Here is a 27,209-nt window from a genome sequence, read left to right as displayed (position 1 = left end):
AGGGTACGTGACAAAATATAAGAGTTGTACGTGACAAAGTGGAAGAGTTTACTTGGGTATTTGGATGAAACAGAAGAAGCACATGGTGTGTTCACTATGAAGTGGTACCATCCGGATCTTGTCCTCCAGCTTCTCTCGGAGCTGGACCATCTCTTCTCTCAGGGCCTCCAGGAGCGCCTGCAGCTGCTCCCTCTCCAGGCTGAGAGCGGTCACCTCAGACACCAGTCTCTCCACCTCCTCCCGAACATCGACGGAGCTCTGGCTGGCCCTCTCTGACCTCACCGACTGCAGCTCCTCGTTTAGCGCCTTCACCTACCACAGAGGGAGATGTTTGACAACAGCACTGAAGCATCAGCTGAAGAAGCAGCGTTTCTTTGTACGCCGCGTTGATGTGCAGACCCGCCTGCTGGAAGGCTGATCACAGAAGGTAGGTCGTTCTCTGTTCTCTGACAGAAGGTCCGTCAGAGAACGTGAGTGAGAAGGCTGATCACAGCAGAAGGTCAGAGAACATGAGCGCTCACCTTTTCCATGCTGAGCTGGAGCTCTCTCTCCAAGCGGTCCTTCTCTTCATTAACGCACTCTGGTGGTCCTTGGAGGTCGTCCATCTGTTGGCCACCACGAGACACAGGGAACTCACATTGCAAGCATGCACCGTTTGAAAACATTAGTTTGCACATTTAAAAGGGTCCAGATCCAGGCCTTACCCTGTAGTGGTCCAGTGATCCCAGCTCATCGCTCAGTGAGGGCTGCTGGCCGATTCCAGGCTGCTGCTGTAGTAGTATCTGGGCCAGGAACAAAGATTGATCAACTACCTGCACATCCTCCCATGACCACCGTGTTAACGTCCTGCTGGGCTATGCCCTCACATTAGAGAGGAATGCTTTATATGGTGTGGTGAACTCAATTGCGGTCTCAACATCAATTTCAATCCATTTCCGCATAAGAAATGCAGGCAAAGCTGGCCTCATTTAAGACTCAAATCCTAGGCTGGTGCCAACACTAATGCAAGTTTTCCCTTTTAAAACCAAGAGGTCAACAGCTAACTCTAGTACGTCTAGTTATAATTTACTACCGGTGTTCATGTTTAGTCATGGTTTTCATGTTTAATAATTAATTATGTGAACGAAGGAATTCATTTAAACATCATTTTAAAGATTTAGGGGTTAACCCTTACCCTATTAAATAATATAATTAATGGTTAATAATTGTACCCTTACTGTAAAATGTTACCGGATAATGGAATAGCAGTAGGAATACTACATCCTTACTGCCCTCTAGTGGTCAATCATCTGTTCATGCAGCTTTAAACAGAAATGAACAGAAACGTCTGGTCAAACTTGGTACCATCTGGATCTTGTCGTCCATCTCCTCTCGGAGCTGAGTCTTCTCCTCTCTCAGGGCCTCCAGGAGCGCCTGCAGCTGCTCCCTCTCCAGGATGAGAGCGGTCACCTCAGACACCAGTCTCTCCACCTCCTCCCGACCGCCGACGGAGCTCTGGCTGTCCCTCTCTGACCTCACCGACTCCAGCTCCGCATGGAGAGCTTTCACCTAAAACAACATGGCGTCATTCAGCTTTTAAAGATACCACATTGCTTTCTAAGGTCAACAATTAGTTCTAAAGTTCCACAACAACGGTACAGCATCCTAGACTAGAGCGAGATCATCGCAGGCCCGCACACTAATAGCTCCATTACTACAGCTTTACCGCTACAATTCTTATCAGCTGTTCATCCTTTCTAGGCATTCCTACCAGTGGACCATTACAAAAAGCTGTACGTTGTGTTAATATGTCGTTTGAATCCACATGTAATAATTACTTGGTTCTGAAGGTCTTCCATATGAGCCGAGTCCAGTGCAGGAGCGTTCTGATTGGCTGTGGGGAGGCTCACCAGGCCTCTGATTTGCTCCTTCTGTTTATTGATCGTCCCCAGAGCGGTGCGAAGCTCTTCCTGGTTCTCAATCATCTGGTTGGGAAATTAAAAAAACATTTAGGGTGTAAAACCGGCACCTCTGTCATGGCTTAATAACTTTATCTGGGGTATCTTCTCAGACAGGATCGTGTTGAGCTACCATGTCAACGTTCTCCTGAAGGTCCATCTGGAGCTGATCCTTCTCCTCCCTCAGGGCCGCCATCTCCTCCTTTAAGGTCTCCTTCTCCTCCCTCAGGGCCTCCAGGAGCCCCTGCAGCTGCTTTCTCTCCTGGCTGGGAGCAGACACCACTCTCTCCACCTCCTCTGGACCACTGATGGAGCCCTGGATCTGCTCCTCCATGCTCCTAGAGAGTTCACTGTGGGAGATCTTCTCCTTCAGGGACTCCTCCTCCTTCAGGGACACCTTCTCCTCCTTCAGGGCCACCTTCTCCTCCTTCAGGGCCACCTTCTCCTCCTTTAAGGTCTCCTTCTCCTCCTGAAGAGTCTCCTTCTCCTCCTTCAGGGCCTCCTTCTCCTCCTGAAGAGTCTCCTTCTCCTCCTGAAGAGTCTCCTTCTCCTCCTTCAGGGCCTCCTTCTCCTCCTGAAGAGTCTCCTTCTCCTCCTTCAGGGCCTCCTTCTCCTCCTGAAGAGTCTCCTTCTCCTCCTTCAGGGCCTCCTTCTCCTCCAGCAGACCTCTTAGCTGACCCTCCAGGAAAGAGCACTGCTGCTCCGAGCGAGACAGCTGAAAGCATCCCAGACACCATCACACACTGGGACGTGTTCTGGGGTTCATCCTCTCTCACTGAGTCACTGGGATGTAGAGCTGGGCCATTAATCAAATTTTGATTGTGATGTCGATTTAAGCGTCAAACGATCACAAAGCTAATATAATCAAGTTTTTTTTCTTCTTCATTATATGTTTTATAGAAAGTGCAGAACAGCTGGATACATATCTGTACATTATTTTAGATTTTAACATTTTCTATTTGACCATTTTGTGTATTGCGTTAACGCAAAATTTCAAAGTTCTCAGTGACAGTGTTTTTTGGATTTTTGTTTTTTGAATTTATACATCATGTTTTCAAACTCTAAAATAATTGTTTGAATAATCGTAATTTCAATATTGACCAAAATAATTATAAAAAAAAAAATTATGATTTTTTCCATAATCGACCAGCCATACTGGGTTGCACTTGGTTGTCTCACCTCCTCCCTCAGAGCTGACTCCGCCTCCTGGGCCGTCTTCAGCCCCTCCCTCAGAGCTGACTCCGCCTCCTGGGCCGTCTTCAGCCCCTCCCTCAGAGCTGACTCCGCCTCCTGGGCCGTCTTCAGCCCCTCCCTCAGAGCTGACTCCGCCTCCCGGGCCGTCTTCAGCCCCTCCCTCAGAGCTGACTCCGCCTCCTGGGCCGTCTTCAGCCCCTCCCTCAGAGCTGACTCCGCCTCCTGGGCCGTCTTCAGCCCCTCCCTCAGAGCTGACTCCGCCTCCCGGGCCGCATTCAGCTCCTCCCTCAGGGCTGACTCCGCCTCCTGGGCTGTCTTCAGCTCCTCCCTCAGGGCTGACTCCGCCTCCTGGGCCGTCTTCAGCTCATCCCTCAGGGCTGACTCCGCCTCCTGGGGCGTCTTCAGCCCCTCCCTCAGAGCTGACTCCGCCTCCTGGGGCGTCTTCAGCCCCTCCCTCAGAGCTGACTCCGCCTCCTGGGGCGTCTTCAGCCCCTCCCTCAGAGCTGACTCCGCCTCCTGGGCCGTATTCAGCTCCTCCCTCAGGGCTGACTCCGCCTCCTGGGCCGTATTGAGCTCCTCCCTCAGAGCTGACTCCGCCTCTTGGGATGTCTTCAGCTCCTCCCTCAGAGCTGACTCCGCCTCCTGGGGCGTCTTCAGCTCCTCCCTCAGAGCTGACTCCGCCTCCCGGGCCGCATTCAGCTCCTCCCTCAGAGCTGACTCCGCCTCCCGGTGGGCGACCAGCTCCTTGTTGAGGGAGGCTATCGTTCCCTCAAGATGAACGTTCTCCACCAGATCTACAAAACCAGATCACACTCACTATGTCACCTCCACCCCCTCACCATGTCACCTCCCCTCACTCACCATGTCACCTCCCCTCCCTCACCATGTCACCTCCCCTCAGTCACCATGTCACCTCCCCTCTGTCTCCCTCACCATGTCACCTCCCCTGTCTCCCTCACCATGTCACCTCCCCTGTCTCCCTCACCATGTCACCTCCCCTGTCTCCCTCACCATGTCACCTCCCCTGTCTCCCTCACCATGTCACCTCCCCTGTCTCCCTCACCATGTCACCTCCCCCCTGTCTCCCTCACCATGTCACCTCCCCTCTGTCTCCCTCACCACGTCACCTCCCCTCTGTCTCCCTCACCATGTCACCTCCCCTGTCTCCCTCACCACGTCACCTCCCCTCTGTCTCCCTCACCACGTCACCTCCCCTCTGTCTCCCTCACCACGTCACCTCCACTCCCTCACCATGTCACCTCCCCTGTCTCCCTCACCACGTCACCTCCCCTCTGTCTCCCTCACCATGTCACCTCCCCTCTGTCTCCCTCACCATGTCACCTCCCCTGTCTCCCTCACCATGTCACCTCCCCTCTGTCTCCCTCACCACGTCACCTCCCCTCTGTCTCCCTCACCACGTCACCTCCCCTCTGTCTCCCTCACCACGTCACCTCCCCTCTGTCTCCCTCACCATGTCACCTCCCCTGTCTCCCTCACCATGTCACCTCCCCTGTCTCCCTCACCATGTCACCTCCCCTCTGTCTCCCTCACCACGTCACCTCCCCCCATCCCCTCACCACGTCACCTCCCCTCTGTCTCCCTCACCACGTCACCTCCCCTCTGTCTCCCTCACCACGTCACCTCCCCTCTGTCTCCCTCACCACGTCACCTCCCCTCTGTCTCCCTCACCACGTCACCTCCACTCCCTCACCATGTCACCCCACTACACAGAGACCGCTGGCCTATGAGAGGGTTCTTACGACTGGGGACCTTCCCGTCCAACAGCGCGGTGAGCATGGTGTTCTCCTTGAAGGCCATGGTGAGCTCCTTCTGGAGGTCCGTCTGCATGCTCTTGAAGCGGCTCTTCTCCTTCTCCAGCTGGGAGCGCAGACCGCCCACCTCCACCACCATCTGCTGGTGGCTGGAGCTCAGCTCCACCTGCAACATCAAGAGTAGGTTAACCCCGGGGTTTCCCATACATAGACCAATGTGTGGCGCAGCGCCACAGAATCAACACCGAGCGCCACAAATTGATTGCTTCTTTTTTTTTAACGCGATTTTGAAATATAGATATCGTTGCGTTCATTCATCTCCGCATAGCACTCTTTCTTGCACACGCACTGCACACAGCCCGGGATTCGCCCGCTCCTCCTCTCAACGCGCCTAGAAAGGAAAACCCGAAGCAGCGGGGTATTTGCGATTAATGTGAAATGCGGTTATAGTTTATATATATATATATATATATATATATATATATATATATATATATATATATATATATATATATATATATATATATATATATATATATATATATATATATATATATATATATATATATATAACGGTTTTAGACCCCCAGCCCGTTGGGCTGGCGATTTGAATTCGCTCTGCAGCAGAGGATGGAGATCATCACAAACAAGATTACGGGCAAGTTGAAACCCATCCTACCCTACCCTTGCACGCCTGCGTTTTGCGTTTGTGCAAAAGTGTTTTACACTTACGTCTCTCTCCTTCAGGCTCAGGTTCTGGCTGCGCAGCACGGCCCACTTCTTCCTGGTGTCTTGACCCAGAACCTCTGCATCGTCCAGTGAGCGCCGCAGCTCAGACACCTCCTGCAACAGGTCCTTCCCCTGCTGTAGAGATCATATACACACACACACAACTGAGAAGGGATCACTAATCTATCTATACATAATATCCACACACACGATATATCCGTAATAGGCAAAATATAAGTATCATCGTCTTCAAAAGTTCAGTCCTAACCCTGAATACTTAACAGTGGTCACCAACAGTCAATTGTGAACAACTAGTTCAACTTTTGTTACACCCCGTGTTTCAGTGAGAGAAGGAAAACAGTAACCTGGATGGCCCCCTGTGATAGTCCCAGTAAAGACCACCTACCATAGACTCCAGCTCCTGGGCCCAGGAGGACTTCTTGGCCAGCTGAACAGACATGGAGCCCAGCTGAGACTAGAGAACACAACACCCGTTCAATACCCAGCAGAGAGCTTCAACATAAGACTGTATGAGCCCAGGGATGTGGTCTTACCTCCAGATCGCTGCACTTTCTTTCCCAGGATTCAACGTTGCTCTTCAAGGAAACAATTTCATTCTGCAACACTCTCTGCAATATCAAATCATCCAACATAACATGAATTAATCTTTTACGAAAATGATCCAATATTTAGGCTGGGTGGAAAGCTGGTGGGACCTCATCGCTCAAGAGTGTGCAAATTCAAATCTGTAAGAAAATCTCTGCACAGAGTTCTAAGGTGTAAACATATATGTAATTTTTAAGGTGCAAACACATTCATAATATTTAAGGTGTAAACGTGTTTGTAATGTTTAAGTCGTAAACGTGTTTGTAATGTTTAAGGCGTAAACGTGTTTGTAATGTTTTAGGCGTAAACGTGTTTGTAATGTTTTAGGCGTAAACGTGTTTGTAATGTTTTAGGCGTAAACGTGTTTGTAATGTTTAAGGCGTAAACGTGTTTGTAATGTTTAAGGCGTAAACGTGTTTGTAATGTTTAAGGCGTAAACGTGTTTTTTAATGTTTAAGGCGTAAACGTGTTTGTAATGTTTAAGGGGTAAACGTGTTTGTAATGTTTAAGGGGTAAACGTGTTTGTAATGTTTAAGGGGTAAACGTGTTCATAATGTTTAAGGCGTAAACGTGTTCATAATGTTTAAGGCGTAAATGTGTCTAGCAGCTCCAGACCTTCTCGTCATTGCTGCAGTCGTCCTCCAGGGCTTTGAACTCCTCCAGCTCCTTGAGGTCCTGCAGCTCCTGGGCCAGGGAGCCCTTCTCCTTCTCCAGGGAGGACACCTGCCCGAGCAGGAGCTGCATCTCCTGACGCAGGTAGTCCCTCTGGGCAAACACCATCTCCTGGTGAGCCCACCACAATCGCAGTCAGAACACACACACACACCTCTTATCAGTCGGTCTCATATTAGTAAAATATCCCAAACACTATCCGCTGATTGACTCAGCATCAGACATGAGGGGGCCTTACCTTCTCTGAAACCAGAGTCTCACACATTCGGATGGTTTCTTCAAACTCCTTCTTCATCTGAAGCGCACAAACACACACGGCCAGCATTGATAAACCCTCACACACCTTTACAATTTTGTGTGTGCTGGTGTTGCTTGGGTAGATCAGCAGTCTATGAATCAATTATTCTATAAGAACAGGGCCTTATAGATGCGTTATTCTGTGAGAAGAAACGGGACTTCTGAACAAGTGATGCTGTCAGAGGAAGAGGGTCTATGAATGAGTGAAGCTGTCTGAAGTACAGGGTCTATGAATGAGTGATGCAGTCAGAGGAACAGGGTCTATGAATGAGTGATGCTGTCAGGGGAACAGGGTTTATGAATGAGTGATGCTGTCAGAGAAACAGGGTCTATGAATGAGTGATGCCGTCACGGAAACGGGGTCTATGAATAAGTGATGCTGTCAGAGGAACGGGGTCTATGAATGAGTGATGCTGTCAGGGGAACAGGGACTATGAAGGAGTGATGCTGTCAGAGGAACAGGGTCTATGAATGAGTGATGCTGTCAGGGGAACAGGGTCTATGAAGGAGTGATGCTGTCAGAGGAACAGGGTCTATGAAGGAGTGATGCTGTCAGGGGAACAGGGTCTATGAAGGAGTGATGCTGTCAGGGGAACAGGGTCTATGAAGGAGTAATGCTGCAGACCTGTTCATCTGGTCTGGCCTCGGTGTGGCTCTGCTCCTGCAGGTCTGCCAGTCGGAGCTCCAACATCTGCACCTTCTCCTGCTGGTCCTGGGCCGAGAGCTGCCCCTCCAGCTCCAGGGCCCTCTGCTCCAGCCGATCCACCTCCTCCCACGCCTCCCGTTTCTCCCTGGCCAGCAACTCCACCTGCTGCTGCAAAGAGGCGGCCCTGGAGAGCACCTCCTCCCCCCCGCTCCGCTCCTCCTCCAGCGAGGACAGCTTGGCCAGCGCCTCCTCCTTCTCTCGCCTCTCCTCCTCCAGCGAGGACAGCGCCTCCTCCTTCTCTCGCCTCTCCTCCTCTAGCGAGGAGAGCTTAGCCAGCGCCTCCTCCTTCTCTCGCCTCTCCTCCTCCAGCGAGGAGAGCTTAGCCAGCACCTCCTCCTTCTCGCACCTCTCCTTCTCAAGCCGGCCCTCCAGCGAGGAGAGCTTAGCCAGCACCTCCTCCTTCTCGCCCCTCTCCTCCTCCAGCCGTCCCTCCAGAGAGGCGACATTGGCCTGCGCCTCCTCCCTCTCGCCTCTCTCCTCCTCCAGCCGTCGTTCCAGGTCGGCCTCCTTCTGCCCAGATCCGCTCGGAGAGACAAATTCAGAGCTGGAAAAAAAGAAAGAAAAAGAAATGGTCAAAACCAAAAAGATTTACAAAAGGATAATTCAATTTCTTCTATTTGGAATTATTGTGTCTTGCACATATTTGGTAATTGACCATAAAGCTGACTTTGAATAAGGTTCCCCTCTGCTCCGCAGACCCCAGCGGCCCGGTCTCACCTGTCTCCGTGGGCTAGGCCGCTCCCAGAGACCGTGGTAAAGGAGTAATCCTCAGGGATCTCCCAGCGAGAGTCAAACTCCTCTTCCTCTGTGATCAGGGAGCAACCGGAGACAAGGTTGAAGAAGCATGCGTTTGATAGTAGAAGACATGCCGGTGTCTCCATGTGTTTGATGGTAGAAGACATGCCGGTGTCTCCATGTGTTTGATGGTAGAAGACATGCCGGTGTCTCCATGTGTTTGATGGTAGAAGACATGCCGGTGTCTCCATGTGTTTATAGTAGAAGACATGCCGGTGTCTCCATGTGTTTGATGGTAGAAGACATGCCGGTGTCTCCATGTGTTTGATGGTAGAAGACATGCCGGTGTCTCGATGTGTTTGATAGTAGAAGACATGCCGGTGTCTCCATGTGTTTGATAGTAGAAGACATGCCGGTGTCTCCATGTGTTTATAGTAGAAGACATGCCGGTGTCTCCATGTGTTTATAGTAGAAGACATGCCGGTGTCTCCATGTGTTTGATGGTAGAAGACATGCCGGTGTCTCCATGTGTTTGATAGTAGAAGACATGCCGGTGTCTCCATGTGTTTGATGGTAGAAGACATGCCGGTGTCTCCATGTGTTTGATAGTAGAAGACATGCCGGTGTCTCCATGTGTTTATAGTAGAAGACATGCCGGTGTCTCCATGTGTTTGATGGTAGAAGACATGCCGGTGCCTCCATGTGTTTGATGGTTAAGTAACATAAGGTTGAGAGGCATTATGTCACCTTCCAGCATCTCCATTGAAGAACTGTCTGCTTTCCTCTTGCGGCTGGAATGCTCGGCAAAGCTTAAATCCGAAAGGCCCACGTCGCATTCTGTGGTTCCAGCCAATCGGGCCAGCTTTCCACCCCATGTGACTCTCCTCTTGGGGATCTGTGAAAAGTGCAGTGTGGTCAAGACAAAGGATCACTTACAGTGACACACTGGGCGATGTCGGAGCGTTCTTGCTCTATGACGTCTTGAGCTTATAGAGGCTGGAAAGACATCTGCCATCTACCAACCGCCATCGTGTGATCCTAGCTCAGACTCCAACCAGCATGTTACAAAGTAAACCCTCTGAGTAAACAAGGATGCTTCAGACGTTCTCGATGGGGACAAACCTAAATAAGGTTGATAAAGTAAAGTACGTTTTGCGAATACTAGTACTTTATTAAGGATGACATGCTATACTACAGTGTTTCCCCCAGCACTGTATGGTTAAGGCAGCCGCCTTAACAACAATAGTGCCCCGCCTTGACTACCAATGTATAAAAAATATATATATATTAATATAATTTCTTTCAATATTATTATTTAATAAAAATAAAATAAAAGATAAATAATTCATCGGTAATACTGTTCACAACAATAAGCTTTTTGAACGCAAATGAAACGGCGGCATCAGGTGGTTTGATATATTATTGCGAACCGAAACCCTCAATGGAGACGGCAGGGCCACGAGACAAACCAAATGATGTGGATGGTTCAAACCTTCTGGGCGGGCACGATGCTGGAGCCGGTGACCAGAAGCTTGGTGAGGTTCTTGATGCGGTCCTGCTGTTCCTTCTGCAGCTGGTCCTTCTCCTGCAGGAGCTGAGACAACGTCTCCTTCTCCGTGGCCGTCACATGGGTCACCGAGGACACCTGTCGAGGGCGGGCCTCAGTGTTAAGGCTTCTTACACTGTCAGTACTGACGGTGTAGAGAAGCCTTTAAACAGTCAGCATGGTGGGTGCAAAGGCTTCTTTACACCATCAGCCTTTACACCAACAGAACTGTTGGTAACGGCTTCTTTACACCAACAATACTGGGTAGCTCTTCTGTAAAGGTTATGACAGCATCAAGATGTTTAAAGGGGTAAACTACCTTGTTGAAATGTGTAAACCCGTGTACCTCCTGTATAAAGGGTACAAGGTGTAAACCCGGGTACCTCCTGTATAAAGGGTACAAGGTGTAAACCCGGGTACCTCCTGTATAAAGGGTACAAGGTGTAAACCCGGGTACCTCCAGTATAAAGGGTACAAGGTGTAAACCCGGGTACCTCCTGTATAAAGGGTACAAGGTGTAAACCCGGGTACCTCCTGTATAAAGGGTACACGGTGTAAACCCGTGTACCTCCTGTATAAAGGGAATAAATTGTAAAGCCGTATACCTCCTTTATAAAGTTTATGAAGTGTAAACCCGGGTACCTCCTATATAAAGGGTATGAAGCGTAAACCCGGGTACATCCTGTATAAAGTTTATGAGGTGTAAACCCGGGTACCTCCTGTATAAAGTGTAAACCCGGGTACCTCCTGTATAAAGGGTACAAGGTGTAAACCCGGGTACCTCCTGTATAAAGGGTACAAGGTGTAAACCCAGGTACCTCCTGTATAAAGGGTACAAGGTGTAAACCCAGGTACCTCCTGTATAAAGGGTGCAAGGTGTAAACCCAGGTACCTCCTGTATAAAGGGTACAAGGTGTAAACCCAGGTACCTCCTGTATAAAGGGTACAAGGTGTAAACCCAGGTACCTCCTGTATAAAGGGTGCAAGGTGTAAACCCAGGTACCTCCTGTATAAAGGGTACAAGGTGTAAACCCAGGTACCTCCTGTATAAAGGGTGCAAGGTGTAAACCCAGGTACCTCCTGTATAAAGGGTACAAGGTGTAAACCCAGGTACCTCCTGTATAAAGGGTACAAGGTGTAAACCCGGGTACCTCTTGCAGGCGGCGTTTCAGGTCGACAATCTCGTTTCGGTATCTCTTGAGCAGCGCTCCGTCGTCGGACACCTCCGTCACGTGGGGGTCGTTCTTCATCTTCTTGGCCGTGCTTGCAAACTGACAACAGGTAGTGACCTCATTGGGGGGTCCCCTCATGGTTTACAGAGCACAGACCTAGATCTACCTTTACACCTGATCTACCCCATCTAGATCTCCCTGTATGTCAGTCTACAGCTACACTAGTAAGATCAGCTAGATCTAGACCTACACCTTCTTAATCTGGACCTCCACCATCTAGATCTCAACTTTCATCAAGATCTACACCATCTACATCTAGACCAACCTCTAGATCCACACCCTCTAGAGCCCTCTAGATCCACACGCAGCGCTACCTGCAGGGTGCTGAGGGTCTCCTCCAGGGCGGCCATGGTGATGGTGCAGATGATGACCGTCTTGGCGTTGCCCCCCAGGGAGTTCTGCAGGATGCGGGTCAGCTTGCTGTCTCGGTAGTTGGTGAAGACCCTGGAGGAGGCAGACCGTGAGAGACCAGACGTTGATAAAGACCCCCTAGTGGTGGACCAGAGCCACTGGTGGTCGACCTCCCCTTACCTCTGGCTTTCGACAGACAGTTTCTTGATGACCTGGGCGAGGGTAAAGAGGCTTCGGTTGATGTTGCAGCCTTCCTTAAAGCGAGCGCCTTAAAAAACACAAAAACGTGCGCCATGATAAAAACACACTCACTGTGGAAAGTCATGACTAAATATCCATGGAAACCTGAAGGCATGGAACTAATACTACAGTAAACTAAGACTACTACACCATGTTAAACTAACTAAGAGAAGTATACTACAGGTAACTAATTAGTACTTGTATACTACAGTACATTTACTAATACTAGCATACTACAGTAAACTAACAAAAGTATTATACTACAGTAAACTAACCAAGACTAGTGTGCTATAGTAAACTAACACAGACTAGTGCACTACAGTAAACTAACCATGACTAGTATACTACAGTAAACTAACCATGACTAGTAAACTACAGTAACCTAACCAAGACTAGTATACTACAGTAAACTAACCATGACTAGTATACTACAGTAAACTAAGTCTATTGTACTAGTTAACTAACTCTGGGTTACAGTTTGACCTACCTTCCGCCCCGGTCTGGCTGGCCCGTTCTGACCCGGCCAGATCGACCAAGTTCTGAAAGGGAGTAGAAGGACCCAGGTTTACTATACGAATACAGTAGTACTACTAGAAATAGTAGCGCTACTAGTTCTGTCCAGGTTACCAGATGGGAGACGATGATGGCTCCCTCAGAGATATCCCCGGAAGCTGGGTCGCTCTTTTCCCGACTCTCCAAGATCTGGAGGGGTGGAGTGAAGAACACAATGCATCACAACACGATGCATCCACGGCACAGAAAAACAAACACACAACCAGATATTAAACTAGTTTTTCACCAGAGGTGGGTATTAAACTGGTTTCTCACCGCAGAAGACGGTTTGTAATGAACTGGTTTCTCACCACAGAAGAGGTGTGTATTTAACTGGTTTCTCACCATAAGAAAGATGGTGTGTATTCAACTGGTTTCTAACCACAGAAGAGGTGCAGTGTTTCCCGCAGGATCTTTTTCAGCAGCAGTGGTGTGGTCCCCGAACCCTCTAGGGGGGTCGGGGGGCATGCTCCCCCGGCGTAAATCTTTTTGTACCCTTTACATTGGAATGCATGAATCTGGTGCACTTTTAGAGGAGAATATGCACTTAAATCCTATTCAAACAGTCCTGTGTATTACTGTAGATGGGATTATTGGTGTTGTAACTTTGCCTTTTGTGTCTTCATTTACAGATTTTTATATTTTTGTATAGTAATATTTAAACAACAAATGCCACAACGCAAATATAATTTGCACAATTTATTTACAGATTTTTGCCTAATGCTTAAACACTAAACATGGTTGCTATCCCAAAAAGAGCGACAACACGCACACACACATATAGGCCTACACACACACACACACACACACAATACTAGAGGAAAAACGGCACGGAGGTTGCGGTTTATAGATACAATAAAATGATTGGGCTCACAGGGTTTTTAACACTGGTGGTCATGTAGCGACACATTTTAGCATCTCTCTCTCTCTCTCTCTCTCTCTCTCTCTCTCTCTCTCTCTCTCTCTCTCTCTCTCTCTCTCTCTCTCTCTCTCTCTCTCTCTCTCTCTCTCTCTCTCTCTCTCTCTCTCTCTCTCTCTCTCTCTCTCTCTCTCTCTCTCTCTCTCTCTCTCTCTCTCTCTCTCTCTCTTCGATCTTCCGCTTCACTCGCTACTGCTAGAATCAATGTAACTTTGCAACCGTGTAGGGTAGCCTACTGCCGACAACTGCCGCACTCGCTGTGTATTCTTCTTCTTTGATGTTGGCTACGTGACGATGTGCCGCGTGCTGCGCAATTGACGTTACGCGCTGTACATTTTCTAAAAGGAGCTACGTTAAAAAAAAAAAAAAAAAATGAGCAGAAGGATTTTTATTGCAGCGGCGGCGCGCGGCTGCTGCTGTGTGAGCGTGGGAGGAACACTGAGGGGTATATTAAGGCGGTCTCACCATTCGGCTGCTGCTGTGTGAGCGTGGGAGGAACACTGAGGGGTGTATTAAGGCGGTCTCACCATTCGGAAGATGGTGTGGGAGCGACTGCTCCGTTCGTTCATCTTGGTCTTCCCATAGTGCCGGTTTTCTTGGGAGAAGACATACAATGGTTATACTAACCCACAAACTAGCTAGTAAGACTTGCTGGTTTAACCCAGATTAATGATCTCTTGAGCAGGTTAACACTCACTCTCTCCCTTGCGGACCCAGGACAGGGCTTGAGCCGGAGACGTCACCAGCTCCTCCGTCAGGTCGGCCACGTATATGTTCTTCTACAGGTCAGAGGACGGACAGGATTAAGACCTGGGGATCCCGGTAGCCTCTCATTACAGGGATGAGAGGGTAATGAGGAGGGACAGATCGATGAGAGGGTGACGATCATCAGTTGAGAGGCAGGAGTGCTGGGATGGTGAGATGAGGGTGATGAGAGGGTGACGGATAGTGAGATGAGAGGTTGATGAGATGGTGAGATGAGAGGGTGGTGATGGATGATGAGATGAGAGTGATGGATCTGGGGCCTCTTCTGTTCTCCCTCTATACCAGATCTCTGGGCTCTGTAATTACATCCCACGGCTTTTCCTATCACTGCTATGCTGACGACACTCAGCTATTCCTCTCTTTTCCCTCATCTGACAAAGCCCTGATTGCAACACGCATATCTGAATGTCTGGCAGAAGTCAACACCTGGACAACTGCCCATCACCTGAGGCTTAACCTCAACAAGACTGAGCTCCTCCTAATACCAGGGAAAGATTGCCCACACATGGACTTACTGGTCACTGTTGAGAACATCACTGTATCTCCTTCTCCAACTGCCAAAAACCTTGGTGTAGTGTTGGACAATCAGTTATGCTGCACTGCAAACATCACTGCGGTGGCCCGGTCCTGCAGATTTGCACTTTACAACATCCGCAGGATCCGGCCCTTCCTCACAAGGGAAGCAGCTCAGCTTCTAGTCCAATCACTGGTCATCTCCCGCCTCGACTACTGCAACTCGCTCCTGGCTGGACTCCCTGCCTCTGCGATTAAACCCTTGCAGCGCATCCAGAATGCGGCAGCGCGCCTCGTGTTCAACCTACCAAAGTTCCCACAGGTAACCCCCCTCTTCCGAGACCTCCACTGGCTCCCTGTAATAGCTCGCATCAGATTCAAGATGATGGTACTGGCATACAAGGCAGTCGATGGAACTGCCCCTGCCAACCTCCAAGCATTAGTAAAGCCACACACCCCAGCTCGATCCCTCCGCTCAACTACCTCAGCTGGACGTCTGGTACCACCATCGCTAAGAGCAAGCAAAGGCCGATCAGCGAAGTCACAACTTTTCTCTGTTTTGGGACCTCAGTGGTGGAACGAGCTCCCTACCGATGTCAGGATCGCAGAGTCGCTCACCAGCTTCCGCAAAAGACTCAAAACTCACCTGTTCAGAGTTCACCTCGACTCTGCATAGAAACCAATGCACAGCCACCATTGAATGTTGTACGTCCTGGCACTTGTATATTGCACTTATTCAAGGTACTTAATTGTGTAGCATCTACAGTAGCTGCTATCATTGCTTTACATGGGGAATGGGTTAGCCTAGCGATTGTAATACTTGCACTTGGTTCTATGAACATCTTTACTGTACCGACAGCGATATATTGTTTCACTTCTTATGACAAATGTACTTATTGTAACAAATGCCCTTATTGTAAGTCGCTTTGGATAAAAGCGTCTGCTAAATGCCCTAAATGTAAATGTAAATGTAAATGATGGATGATGAGATGGTGATGAGATAGTGAGATGATAGGGTGAGATGAGATGGTGAGATGAGAGGATGACAGATGGTGAGATGAGAGGGTGATGAGATGGTGAGATGAGGTTGACGAGATGAGAGGGTGATGAGATGTCGAGATGAGAGGGTGAAGGATAGTGAGATGAGCGGTTGATGAGATGAGAGGGTGATGAGATGTTGAGATGAGAGAGTGATGGATGATGAGATGAGAGAGTGATGGATGATGAGATTAGATGGTGATGAGATAGTGAGATGAGAGGATGACGGATGGTGAGATGAGAGGGTGATGAGATGTCGAGATGAGAGGGTGAAGGATAGTGAGATGAGAGGTTGATGAGATGAGAGGATGTTGAGATGAGAGAGTGATGGATGATGAGATGAGAGAGTGATGGATGATGAGATTAGATGGTGATGAGATAGTGAGATGAGAGGATGACGGATGGTGAGATGAGAGGGTGATGAGATGGTGAGATGAGCGGGTGACAGAGGTGAGATGAGAGGGTGAGATGAGAGGGTGACAGTGAGATGAGAGGGTGAGGCGATGAGAGGGGGAGACGGGAGGATGCCAGATGGCGGCCGCGGTGCAGCTCTTACGTTGAGGGTCTCGCGGACCTCCAGGGGCTTCCTCTTCCAGCTGTCCACCAGCAGGTCTGTCACCGTCTCATTGTATATCTCCAAGTAGGACACCCGCAGAAGAAACTCCTTCTGGGGGTACTGTCAACCCAAAGAGCCCAAGCTAACCCGGTTAGCATCTGACGCACGCCTGTGGTCCTCAACATGCAACCTGCCTTGCAGCTAGAGTGGTTTTCCGATACCAGTATCGGAAATTCCTCCGATACCGCCTAAAATGCTCCAATCCGGTACCATCACGTGAGCTTATTTACTACACAGGCAGAGAACATCAAACACGACATTGGTATGCTGCGTTTGTGAACGATCGGAGGTGGAAAGTCAGAATAGGAAACTCCTACTCTGAAAATTGACAACCTACGTGCGTTCGAGCCAAGTCGGAATAACATGGATGCTCACGCTTAACTAATAATAATTAATACGATTATAAATGTAGATACATTTATAGATTATAAATGTAATGCCTAAACGTTGCAGGCATCATAAGAGAACCCTTCAATAAGAACAAGTGTTATTATTAGTTACAATGCTAGATGCTGTATCTGTATATACTCGGTATCAGAACATCTCTACTCGCAACATGGTTCTCCTCACGTTCTTAATGGTCTGGAAGACCTCCTCCATGGACAGGGGGATGACACCTGGAACCAGCTTGCTGCCCATCATGGTGAAGGTCTTCCCGGAGGAGGTCTGGCCGTATGCAAAGATGGTTCCTGGAGAATAGTGCATTAGTAATGACGAAGATCCATCATAGTCAAATGCCGTCTGTATCTGCACACTACATGAAGCACTAGAGCGAATGTCTAGTTTGGCCGTACCATTATATCCCTCGACAGCGGAGACCACCAGGGGCTTGGCGATGTCCTGGTAGAGATGGTTGGTGGTCTCACTGGAGCTGAACACCCGATCTGCTCAGAGGCACCAGAGAGGTTTCACATAACTCATCCCACAGAACATTTATTTCCAAACAATTGCTGCTTAAAAAAGGTGCGATGTGTAAAATGCGGTGGCCAACAGAACAGACTAGGGAGATATGGAATATTCTATTCATAAGGTTCCCATGAAGATGAGAATTTTTAACCTAGGTTTGGCCCTCTATATCTACATGGGGTCTTCGTCCATGTCTCTACAGTAGCCCACAACGGACAGAGGGCTCTAGAGGACATGTTTTTGTATATTTAAGCATAATTGTCATCTACTTGTAAGCTATGACCTATAGTTTTAGAAATATATAAAGGAATTGTATCACTTGACACGTTGCAACTTGATTCTGTTGTAGACGATAGCATCATATTGCAGTCCCTCCAGAAAAACGCAATTATAGGATCGCATAATTCAACGCATAATCAGCCAAAGTCCGCATATTCATGCGGGGGCCGCATTTTTTCAAATATGCCGCACTTCCACCGCATAAATTGCCGATTTCCGCGCAAAATATGCGGGGCTTACATGATTTCATAATCCCCGCATTTTCGTTGCAAAAAAGTCACATACATCTTAACTTTTGACTGTAAACTATTTTGTCAAAGGTATCCGTCTTTTTTCTGGAGGGACTGATATTGGATGCACCTACTGGCAATACTGGCCAATACAGGCCACCGTAGTTGCTGGAGAGGGAGGGATGCTCAGGTGGGTGCATGATCACTGCAGGATGCCAATAAATCATACCCCACCTTTCATACTTCAAAAATAGTAACCCTATACTGTCAGATAAATCAAAGTTATTCAAGGCTCACTCACTTTGCACTCAGATAACTTGATGGGCATTTTGACACATGTTTATACATTACTGATATCCTCTTATAGATACAATTATTGATTTAAAAAATATATATTTATACGATTATGATAATAATGGTTTGGTTACAGTAATATTGAGATTCGGGGAAACCACTTGTGAAGTTTCTACGGCTGGTGAGAGGTAAGGGGGCTGGTCCGAGGTAAGAGACTGGTCCGAGATGAACTCACCATAGCTGAAACTCTTTGATTGGATCCCATCGTCTAACTGGTGGATAGACTTTCTATCGGCCTTCCAGTAGAGAGGCACTGGCACAGAGTCCTCTGTAATAACTCTCTCCTCCCTGGCAATCACATAAAACCCACCACCACACTAATTAAATGTTCCCATAGTAACACCACACTGTAATGACATGTTCCCAAAGTAACGCAACACTAATGACAGCATACACACTAATAAAGCCTAATAAAGCCCAAGAAGAACAATAGTGTAGCACTGCATGCAGCACTACCTTAATAACTAACCAGCAGACTTGTTAGTCGTTAGTAGGGAGCCGTAAGAGCTTCAGCTTCGTTATGTTCTGGACATTTTAACTTTTGACTGTAAACTATTTTGTCAAAGGTATCCGTCTTTGTATAACAAACCCAGGGAACTCTAGCTTTCTGGATACTTCTGGGACAGTTACTTACTTTCCACTCTTATTTTAGAATAAAGAGTAAAGGTAGTAGAAGCTAAAGTTAGCTCGTCGGGTTAGCCTCATAACTCACCGTTCGATGAGCGGTCGGACCCTAACGCACACCTTCACCGCCGACTCCTCCGCCGGCACCGACATCTTACCAACAGATATATCTGTTGATAATATATAAAACTCCTTCTTAATATATAAAACTCCTTCTTTTATTAATTTATTAATACACTGGAGCAGTGCTCGCAGCCCTTTCTGCCATCCAAACGCTCAACTAGTATTTATGGTTTTCAAACCGCCCGCGCTGCCCCGAGCGAGCTTCTGATTGGTCGTGACGTAAGTTTTCTCGAGCTTCCGTCAGAAGCGTTCCGACGTCATCAATACGCGCCCACTGCACACAAGCAACACATGAGACAGTGGACAGGCTTGTTACCAACAGATATTTTTTATCCAGATCTGTACATGGGGTCTGTTTAGATCCTGTAGTTTAATCCAGTTCTATACAGGGATCTGTTTAGATCCTCAAGTTGGAACTTCCCTGCTTCAGTCTCGACTGGGTAGGAAGAAGTCTGGCTCCTAGTTTCTTGATATACCATCATGTCTCTGTTCGTGGTTAACAGGTAAGGCTGTGTGTGTGTGTGTGTACAACACAAGTGGTGCTTTTATTAATAAGACAAGATTCGGTTAATTATTATGAATATGATGTTAATACAATTAGTTATTGTTAATGGGATTTGATAATATGTAGGTTATTATTAATGTGATGTTGATAATAACACATAGTTCTTATTAATGTGATGTTGTTAATAATGATATGTAGTTTATTAGGAAGGTGAGGTTGGTAATATTAAGATGTAATGATCATTGATGTGATGTTAATATTAAGATGGAGTTATCGTTAATGTGATGTTAATATAAAGATGTAGTGATCATTAATGTGATGTTAATATTGACATGTAGTTATCATTAATGTGGTGTTGTTAATATTAAGATCTAGTGATTAAGTGATGTCAATATTAATGTCATGATCATTAATGTGGCGTCGTCCTCAGGTACCTGGGGGACGAGGAGGAGGAGAGCGACTCCATCAGAGAGTCTCACGCCCAGCGCCTGCTGGCCCGGCTGCAGAGCAAGGCCAAGGAGAGAGAGCAGAGAGAGACCAGCCCGAAGAGAGCCAAGAAGAGGCCGGCTGCAGAGAGCGGAGAGAGTGGAGAGCCGAAGCAGAAGACAGACAAACCCAAGAAGAAGAAAGTCAAACCGGCAGCGACACCAGAGGTTCCTGAGCCCGTGAAGGAGGAGGAGCCCACCGGGGACAAGAAGACGAAGAAGACGAAGAAGAAGAAGGACGGTCGTTTGGGTGAGGCCTCGAGTGTCCGTTGCAAACAGTTTGATATGGAAAGTCGGTTGAGTACGTGTATTGTCAGTGTATTAACTATTCAACTATAGAAACAACTTAAATTAGATAAAGCGAAAACATAAAAAAAAAATGCTTGTAACAGGTGCTGCTGCCATTAGTGCCTTAATGGCGTTTCTGGTTACCTCTGACACACAAGACGCCGTCGTACCACCCCATCCATTAGAGCGTTGGCAGAAGGTTCCAGGTGGAGCCGCTGCTGCATTCTGCCCTCACCCAGCCCCACAGTCTCATCACACACACACACTGACTCAGGCATGCTGAGGCTGCTTATACCACCCGCCATGCTAGAACAACATTTCAACCTTAAGTCATGGATGTCAATTAATTGTAATGAAATATTTAGGATAATATGTCTAAGCTGGACATAGTATTACACATATTGTTAATGTGCACTGATAGAACTGTTGTGTTCGGGTTTAGTAGAAGACGCTAAGCAGATAAAGAAAACAGATGAAGGAGGAGTCACAGAGAAAGGAGGAGTAGGAGAGATGCAGAAGGAGAACCAGGAGAACCAGGAGGCGGTGGTCCCGGAGGCGGTGGTCCCGGAGGCGGTGGTCCCTACTGGTTTCACAGTTCTCGGGGGATTCGAGAATCAAGTGGCCCCAAAGGTATTGTGAACCTTGCCGTCTGACTGAGGGTTGTGTTGAGAGGTCATAGTCCAGACTTACTTATGGAGAACCCTACAATACAAAGAGAACCCAACAATACAAAGAGAACCCTACAATACAAAGAGAACCCTACAATACAAAGAGAACCCTACAATACAAAGAGAACCCTACAATACAAAGAGAACCCTACAATACAAAGAGAACCCTACAATACAAAGAGAACCCTACAATACAAAGAGAACCCTACAATACACAGAGAACCCTACAATACACAGAGAACCCTACGATACACATAGAACCCTACGATACACAGAGAACCCTACGATACACAGAGAACCCTACAATACACAGAGAACCCTCACTGTACTAGTAGTGAACCATGTCACTACCAGTGAACCATGTCACTACAAGTGAACCATTTCACTGTACCAGTGAGCCATGTCACTACCAGTGAACCCTGCCCCTGTACCAGTGAACCCTGTACCAGTGACCCCTGTACCAGTGACCCAGGTGGTCCCGGAGCTACAGGCTGTGCTGTGGTGTCTCCAGGTGCACCGCGTGCTGCCCCAGTGGCTGGCCCAGCCCGACGTGATCCTGAGGGACATCAGGAGGAACCTGGTGGGCGTGGCCCAGGTCCGGGGCCTGTCCCCCGCCATGCTGAAGAAGCTCCAGGACAACGGCGTCACCAGCTTCTTCCCCGGTAACACCAGTGACACCAGTAACACTAGTAACACCAGAGGACAACCAGTAACACCAGTTATACCAGGCGACAACCAGTAATACTAGGATATTACCAGTAGATAACCAGTATTACCAGGAGGCAACCATTAACACCAGGATAAAACCAGTAATACTAGGATATTACCAATAGAAAACCAGTAATAGCAGCTGATAACCAGTAATGCTAGTAGATATCTTAAGCCTCATATTCACCCATTCACACACATTCAGTCATCCCCTCACCACTCACCACATTAGCTAAACTAGAGTTAATGATGTTAGCACTGTTCTCTGGGGAGGGGAGTTAGCCGGGTTAGCGTGGTTAGCGGCGGGGCTAACTGCGCTCCCCCCCCAGTCCAGGCGGAGGTGGTGCCGGCGGTGCTGGAGTGCGTGGCCCAGGGGCTGCTGGTGGGCCGGGGGGGGTACCGGCCCCGGGACATCTGCGTGTCGGCCCCCACCGGCAGCGGGAAGACCCTGGCCTTCGTGGTCCCCCTGGTGCAGGTGAGCCGGGCGGGGGTGGGGTGGTGCACGTGACGGTGTCTGGACATTGTGCATGGACAGGTGATGATTAAGTGGTGGTGTGCTTCCAGGCTCTGATTGGTCGGGTGGTCTGTGAGGTCAGGGCGTTGGTCGTGCTGCCCACCAAGGAGCTCGCCCAGCAGGTGAGACCGCCGCACGCCAGCCCTCCCGAGGGTGTAGAGTGTGTTTTCCCCAGGTGTATAAAGTGTGTGTGTGTGTGTGTGTGTGTTCCCGCCGGGTGTGTAAAGTGTATGTAAAGTGTGTGTGTGTTATCGGCAGGTGTGTAAGGTGTGGGTGTGTTTGTGTGTTCTCCAGATGTATAAAGTATGTGTGTGTGTGTGTGTGTGTGTGTGTGTCAGGTGTGTAAGGTGTGTGTCTGTCCTCCCCAGGTGTATAAGGTGTGTGTGTGTGTGTGTGTGTGTGTGTGTCCTCCCCAGGTGTATAAAGTGTGTGTGTGTCCTCCCCAGGTGTGTAAGGTGTGTGTGTGTGTGTCCTCCCCAGGTGTATAAAGTGTGTGTGTGTGTCCTCCCCAGGTGTGTAAGGTGTGTGTGTGTGTGTCCTCCCCAGGTGTATAAAGTGTGTGTGTGTCCTCCCCAGGTGTGTAAGGTGTGTGCGCTGTACGCTGAGGGCTCCGGTCTGAAGGTGGTGATGCTCGGTGGGCAGAAGTCGTTCGCTTCAGAGCAAACGTCTCTGGCAGAGCAGAGGTAAGGATGGCTCTCATTGGTCCAGCACTCAGGACCTCGTTTAGGTTCAGCCAATGAGGAGAGGGATCAGGATGGAGGAGGAGAAACTCCTAAAATTGCCGGTTCTTCAAGGTTCTTCAAGGTGTTTCAAGGTTCTTTATTCAGAGGACATTTGGTCGTTAAGGAGTCGCCAGAGATGATTGATCTGAGCATTGATCCGTAAATAGTTTTGATCCTAATGTTATGGGTGTGTATTGTGTGTATTGTGTTTGTTGTGTGTATTGTGCTTGATGTGTTTACTGTGTGTGTATTGTATGTGTTATGTTTATGTGATGTGTGTTGTGTGTATTGTGTGTATGATATGTGTGTTGTGTGTATTATGTGTATAATGTCTGTCGATATTCCCAGAGGCGGGAAGTGGAAGAGTCTGGCGGACATCGTCGTGGCGACGCCGGGCCGTCTGGTGGACCACATCAACAAGACCCCCGGGTTCCGCCTGGACCTGCTCCGCTTCCTGGTGAGGCCCGGACCAGGGCAGGACCCCCTAGAGGGTGATGAGGTCACCCCCCTCACGCCTAGGGCTGGCCGATTATCGATTTTTTTTTATCGTGATTTCGATTTTAGCGTAAAACGATCTCAAAACGAATATAATCAAGTTAAAAAAAATAAATATATAAATTATTTTTTTTATCCCAAAATAATCGTGATTATGATTTCTTTCCATAAGAGCAGCCCCCCTCACGCCTCCACTTATCGCCCCCCCAGGTGATCGACGAGGCCGACCGGATGATTGACAGCATGCACCACTCCTGGCTAGGTCAGGTGACCAAGGCGGTGTTCAGAGCAGGAAGTGGATCCGAAGGTTCCTCGGTCTTCAGGAGGAGTGAACCCACACATATCACCGCCGCCAGGTGAGCAATTAGCAGAAGAAAATATCTAATATCTAACACAAAACATGTAACATATCTTGACACGAGGTCAGAGCTGTTGTTTCTTCCCACTCCTGATGTCTGTGCGTGTGTCTGACCGTCTGTCTGTGTCCGTCAGCCTGTCCCCGCCCCAGATGCCGCTCCAGAAGCTGCTGTTCTCCGCCACCCTCACCATGAACCCAGAGAAGCTTCAGCAGCTCGGCCTGCACCAGCCCCGCCTCTTCAGCTCCACCCACTCTGGCCCCGCCCCCAGCGCTGGCCCCGCCTCCGCCAAGTCGCAGGAGCGCTTCAACTTCCCCGAAGGGCTCACGGTGAGGCGTCCCAACCTTCCCTTTCACAATAAGAGCGTTCTTAAGTAGAAGTACCTTCCCTTTCACAATAAGAGCCTTCCTAAGTAATAGTCCCTTCCCTTTCACAATAAGAGCCTTTTTAAGTAGTAGTACCTTCCCTTTCACAGTAAGAGCCAGAATCAGTGGTTTAACTGGTTCCCTGTTCTCCAGGAGTACTTTGTTCCATGCACGCTGAGCAAGAAGCCACTCCTGATCCTGCACTACATCCTCCACATGAAGTTCTGCCCGCTGCTCTGCTTCACCAACTCCAGGCAGGCGGCCCATAGGTGAGGCCTTCTGCCGGGCTGGGGCTGCTGTGGTGGTTCTGTTGTGGTTCCGTTTTCTTTTCTGTTGTGGTTCTGTTTTTGTTGTTGTCGGTGTTCTGTTGTTGTAAAGTGTTTGTATACTTGTGTGTCTGTGTGAGTCCGGTGTTTGTAGTGTGTGTGTGTGTGTGTGTGTGTGTGTGTGTGTGTCCGGGCTTTTTACTGTGTGTGTGTGTGTGTGTGTGTGTCTGTGTATACATTAGAGATAGTGTGTGTCCAGGCTGTTTAGTGTGTGTGTATAACAGTGTGTGTGTGTGTGTGTGTGTGTGTGTCCAGGCTGTTCCTGCTGGTCCGGCTGTTTGGGGGGGTGGAGGTGGCTGAGTTCTCCTCTCGTCTCTCCACCGCTGAGAGGAAGCACACGCTCAGAGACTTCCAGCAGGGCAAGATCCAGCTGTGAGGACCGCCCACACCTGTCTGGGGTTGGGCAGTACCAGGGATAATCAATATCTAGGGTTGGGCAGTACCAGGGATAATCAATATCTAGGCTTGGGCAGTACCAGGGATAATCAATATCTAGGGTTAGCAGTACCAGGGGTAATCAATATCTAGGGTTAGCAGTACCAGAGTTAATCAATATCTAGGGTTAGCAGTACCAGAGGTAATCAATATCTAGGGTTAGTAGTCTGTAGGGTAAATCAATATCAATATAGGGTTAATCAATATCTATCTAGTTTTAGACAATATCAATCAAGGGTTAAGCAGTATTTAAGGCTGTATCTAGGGTTGATCAGTTGGTGTTGTTAGTCAGTAGGTTAACTGATGGGTTAGTCAGTAGGTTAACTGATGGGTTAGTCAGTAGGTTAACTGATGGGTTAGTCAGTGGGGTTCGTCACTAGGTTATTCAGTAGGTTAACTGAAGGGTTAGTCAGTGGGGTTGGTCAGTAGGTTAACGGATGGGTTAGTCAGTGGGGTTCGTCAGTAGGTTATTCAGTAGGTTAACTGAAGGGTTAGTCAGTGGGGTTGGTCAGTAGGTTAACGGATGGGTTAGTCAGTGGGGTTCGTCAGTAGGTTATTCAGTAGGTTAACTGAAGGGTTAGTCAGTGGGGTTGGTCAGTAGGTTAACGGATGGGTTAGTCAGTAGGTTAATCGATGGGTTAGTCAGCAGGTTAACCGATGGGTTAGTCTGCAGGTTAACTGCTGGGTTAGTCAGTAGGTTAACCAATGGGTTAGTCATCAGGTTAACTGATGGGTTAGTCAGTAGGTTAACCGATGGGTTGTGTGTTGCAGGCTGATCTGCACGGACGCGGCGGCCCGAGGCATCGACATCGAGGGCATCAAGTGTGTAGTGAACTACGACGCGCCCCAATACCTCAGGACCTATATCCACAGGTACACACACACACACACACAGTACCTCAGGACCTATATACACAGGTGTACACACACTCACTTGGTTCTTGGTAGGTTGGTACTGAGGTTCTCGGTGTCTAAGCGGTCTAACTGTTCCCTTCTGTTCCTCCTGCAGGATCGGGAGAACGGCCAGAGCAGGCAAAGCGGGCGTGGCCTTCACCTTCCTGCTGGACGTGCAGGTGACCCCTCCTCTCCCTTGTAGCCACGCCCCCTGACCTTATAAGGCGCCTGTGTTATGGTCCCAGACAGGAAGCAGCTGCTGACCAACGGGAGTGTGTTGTGCTCCACAGAGGAACAACTTCCTGAAGATGGTGGAGGAGGCAGGAAGCGCTGGGATCAAGAAGCACTCGGTCAAACATCAGCTGCTGAAGAACATGGCCCCCCGCTATGAGATAACCCTCAAGGAGCTAGCCAGCGCCATCAAGGTGAGCTACGTTCAGGCTAATAGACTGCATTTATGTTAATAAACTGCATTCATTTAATAAACTGCATTCGTATTACTATACTGCATTCACATGAATATACTGCCTTTATATTAATATACTGAATTTATGCTAATATACTGCCTTCAAATTAATATACTGAATTTCTACTAATAAACTGCATTCATACTAATAGTCTGCATTCATATTAATATACTGCTTTCAAACTAATAATTAGTATGAATGCAGTACATTAATCTGAATGCAGATTAAAAATATACTGCATTCAGTATATTAAATATACTGGGAAATCAGATATATTTAATGCAGTATACTAAATATACAGCATTCATACTAATATATTTGATTCATGTTAATATACTACATTCATACCAGTATACTCATCTTGGAAGACCAGCTGCACTAACTTTGTCTCTTTATATTTTGCCTTCTCTCCACAGGACGAGAGAGACCAGTTCCGGATCAAAGTTTAATGAAGAGGCTGACATTATGGGATGTAGAGAGCATATTATGACCTCCTCTGTGACTGGCTGTATCTTCATGGACTGTGTCATGTGATGAAGAGGGCAGATGATTTTCTTCTCTGGGATTGACTATATTTTCTATTTGAGTCGTTATATTTTGGCCATTAAAAGGGTTGTGTATTGTGAAAGAGCCTGTTTCTATTTGTACTGTTTTGAAGCAGAAAACCATTTCTGCTTCTCTATTCTGTTTCATACTCAAATACATTTCAATAAAATGTTTCACATTGTACGTAACTCTTTATATTTTTCAATATTCTTACATCTCCCTTCCCTGGTAAAATTACAAAATGATGTGAGCGTATTTATTAATTTATTTATGGGAATATAAATAATGCAGGAATCTAATATAAATAGAGATAAAATCTAAATCTATATATATATATATTTTTTAAACCTATTTAAAAATCGGGATACCAGTTCATTAAACCTATATATATATCTTTATAGAGATATAGAAATATAGAGATATCTATACATATATCTATCTGTATAGATATAGATAGATATTCGGATTTAGCCTTGGGAACTCCCTCGGCTCTTTTCGT

General features: G+C 47.9%; 2 protein-coding genes across 4 annotated transcripts in view; one reads left to right on the top strand and one right to left on the bottom strand.

Moving 5' to 3' along the window:
* The window catches only part of cenpe (centromere protein E), a 33,170-nt gene extending 14,099 nt beyond the window's left edge, over positions 1–19,071 (bottom strand). The window contains exons 1-30 of the mRNA XM_079754155.1: positions 18,902–19,071; positions 18,365–18,477; positions 17,215–17,304; positions 16,991–17,109; positions 16,361–16,480; positions 14,186–14,267; positions 14,016–14,083; positions 12,645–12,719; positions 12,505–12,556; positions 11,958–12,045; positions 11,741–11,870; positions 11,346–11,465; positions 10,141–10,293; positions 9,396–9,543; positions 8,631–8,718; positions 7,833–8,457; positions 7,149–7,205; positions 6,854–7,021; positions 6,187–6,261; positions 6,039–6,107; positions 5,636–5,767; positions 4,892–5,069; positions 3,351–3,925; positions 3,117–3,308; positions 2,071–2,652; positions 1,818–1,964; positions 1,345–1,548; positions 705–782; positions 522–605; positions 109–312 (exon numbers count right to left, since the gene is read on the bottom strand). Of these exons, the coding sequence (XP_079610281.1) occupies positions 109–312; positions 522–605; positions 705–782; positions 1,345–1,548; positions 1,818–1,964; positions 2,071–2,652; positions 3,117–3,308; positions 3,351–3,925; positions 4,892–5,069; positions 5,636–5,767; positions 6,039–6,107; positions 6,187–6,261; positions 6,854–7,021; positions 7,149–7,205; positions 7,833–8,457; positions 8,631–8,718; positions 9,396–9,543; positions 10,141–10,293; positions 11,346–11,465; positions 11,741–11,870; positions 11,958–12,045; positions 12,505–12,556; positions 12,645–12,719; positions 14,016–14,083; positions 14,186–14,267; positions 16,361–16,480; positions 16,991–17,109; positions 17,215–17,304; positions 18,365–18,477; positions 18,902–18,966 (4,881 nt within the window). The 5' untranslated portion in view covers positions 18,967–19,071. The remainder of the gene's footprint in view (positions 1–108; positions 313–521; positions 606–704; positions 783–1,344; positions 1,549–1,817; positions 1,965–2,070; positions 2,653–3,116; positions 3,309–3,350; positions 3,926–4,891; positions 5,070–5,635; positions 5,768–6,038; positions 6,108–6,186; positions 6,262–6,853; positions 7,022–7,148; positions 7,206–7,832; positions 8,458–8,630; positions 8,719–9,395; positions 9,544–10,140; positions 10,294–11,345; positions 11,466–11,740; positions 11,871–11,957; positions 12,046–12,504; positions 12,557–12,644; positions 12,720–14,015; positions 14,084–14,185; positions 14,268–16,360; positions 16,481–16,990; positions 17,110–17,214; positions 17,305–18,364; positions 18,478–18,901) is intronic.
* A 172-nt stretch (positions 19,072–19,243) lies between these two features.
* ddx51 (DEAD (Asp-Glu-Ala-Asp) box polypeptide 51) lies at positions 19,244–26,789 on the top strand. 3 transcript variants are annotated; one of them, XM_079754133.1, is made up of 16 exons: positions 19,244–19,439; positions 19,872–20,176; positions 20,660–20,844; positions 21,394–21,544; positions 21,920–22,065; positions 22,155–22,226; positions 22,681–22,787; positions 23,175–23,283; positions 23,532–23,677; positions 23,814–24,006; positions 24,196–24,311; positions 24,624–24,740; positions 25,575–25,676; positions 25,813–25,876; positions 25,988–26,122; positions 26,581–26,789. In XM_079754133.1, exons 1-16 carry the CDS (start codon positions 19,417–19,419, stop codon positions 26,611–26,613), a joined length of 2,004 nt encoding a protein of 667 aa, XP_079610259.1. In that variant the 5' UTR covers positions 19,244–19,416; the 3' UTR covers positions 26,614–26,789. The 3 variants fall into 3 exon arrangements, with proteins under 3 accessions (XP_079610259.1, XP_079610258.1, XP_079610260.1); XM_079754132.1 differs by having other exon boundaries at positions 20,657–20,844; XM_079754134.1 differs by lacking the exons at positions 19,244–19,439; positions 19,872–20,176 and adding an exon at positions 20,324–20,420 and having other exon boundaries at positions 20,657–20,844.
* Positions 26,790–27,209: the final 420 nt, after the last annotated feature.

This window comes from Pollachius pollachius, assembly GCF_949987615.1.
Source record: "Pollachius pollachius genome assembly, chromosome: 16".
Lineage (NCBI taxonomy): Eukaryota > Metazoa > Chordata > Actinopteri > Gadiformes > Gadidae > Pollachius > Pollachius pollachius.
This window is presented reverse-complemented; position numbering and strand designations above follow the sequence as displayed.

Bases quoted from the DNA above. Each gene is read 5' to 3' on its own strand.
- ddx51 (XM_079754132.1), top strand. From the start codon at position 19,417: ATGTCTCTGTTCGTGGTTAACAG. The intron at 25,677-25,812 runs GTACACACACAC...TTCCTCCTGCAG, and splicing joins CTCAGGACCTATATCCACAG to GATCGGGAGAACGGCCAGAG. The intron at 25,877-25,987 runs GTGACCCCTCCT...TGTGCTCCACAG, and splicing joins CCTTCCTGCTGGACGTGCAG to AGGAACAACTTCCTGAAGAT.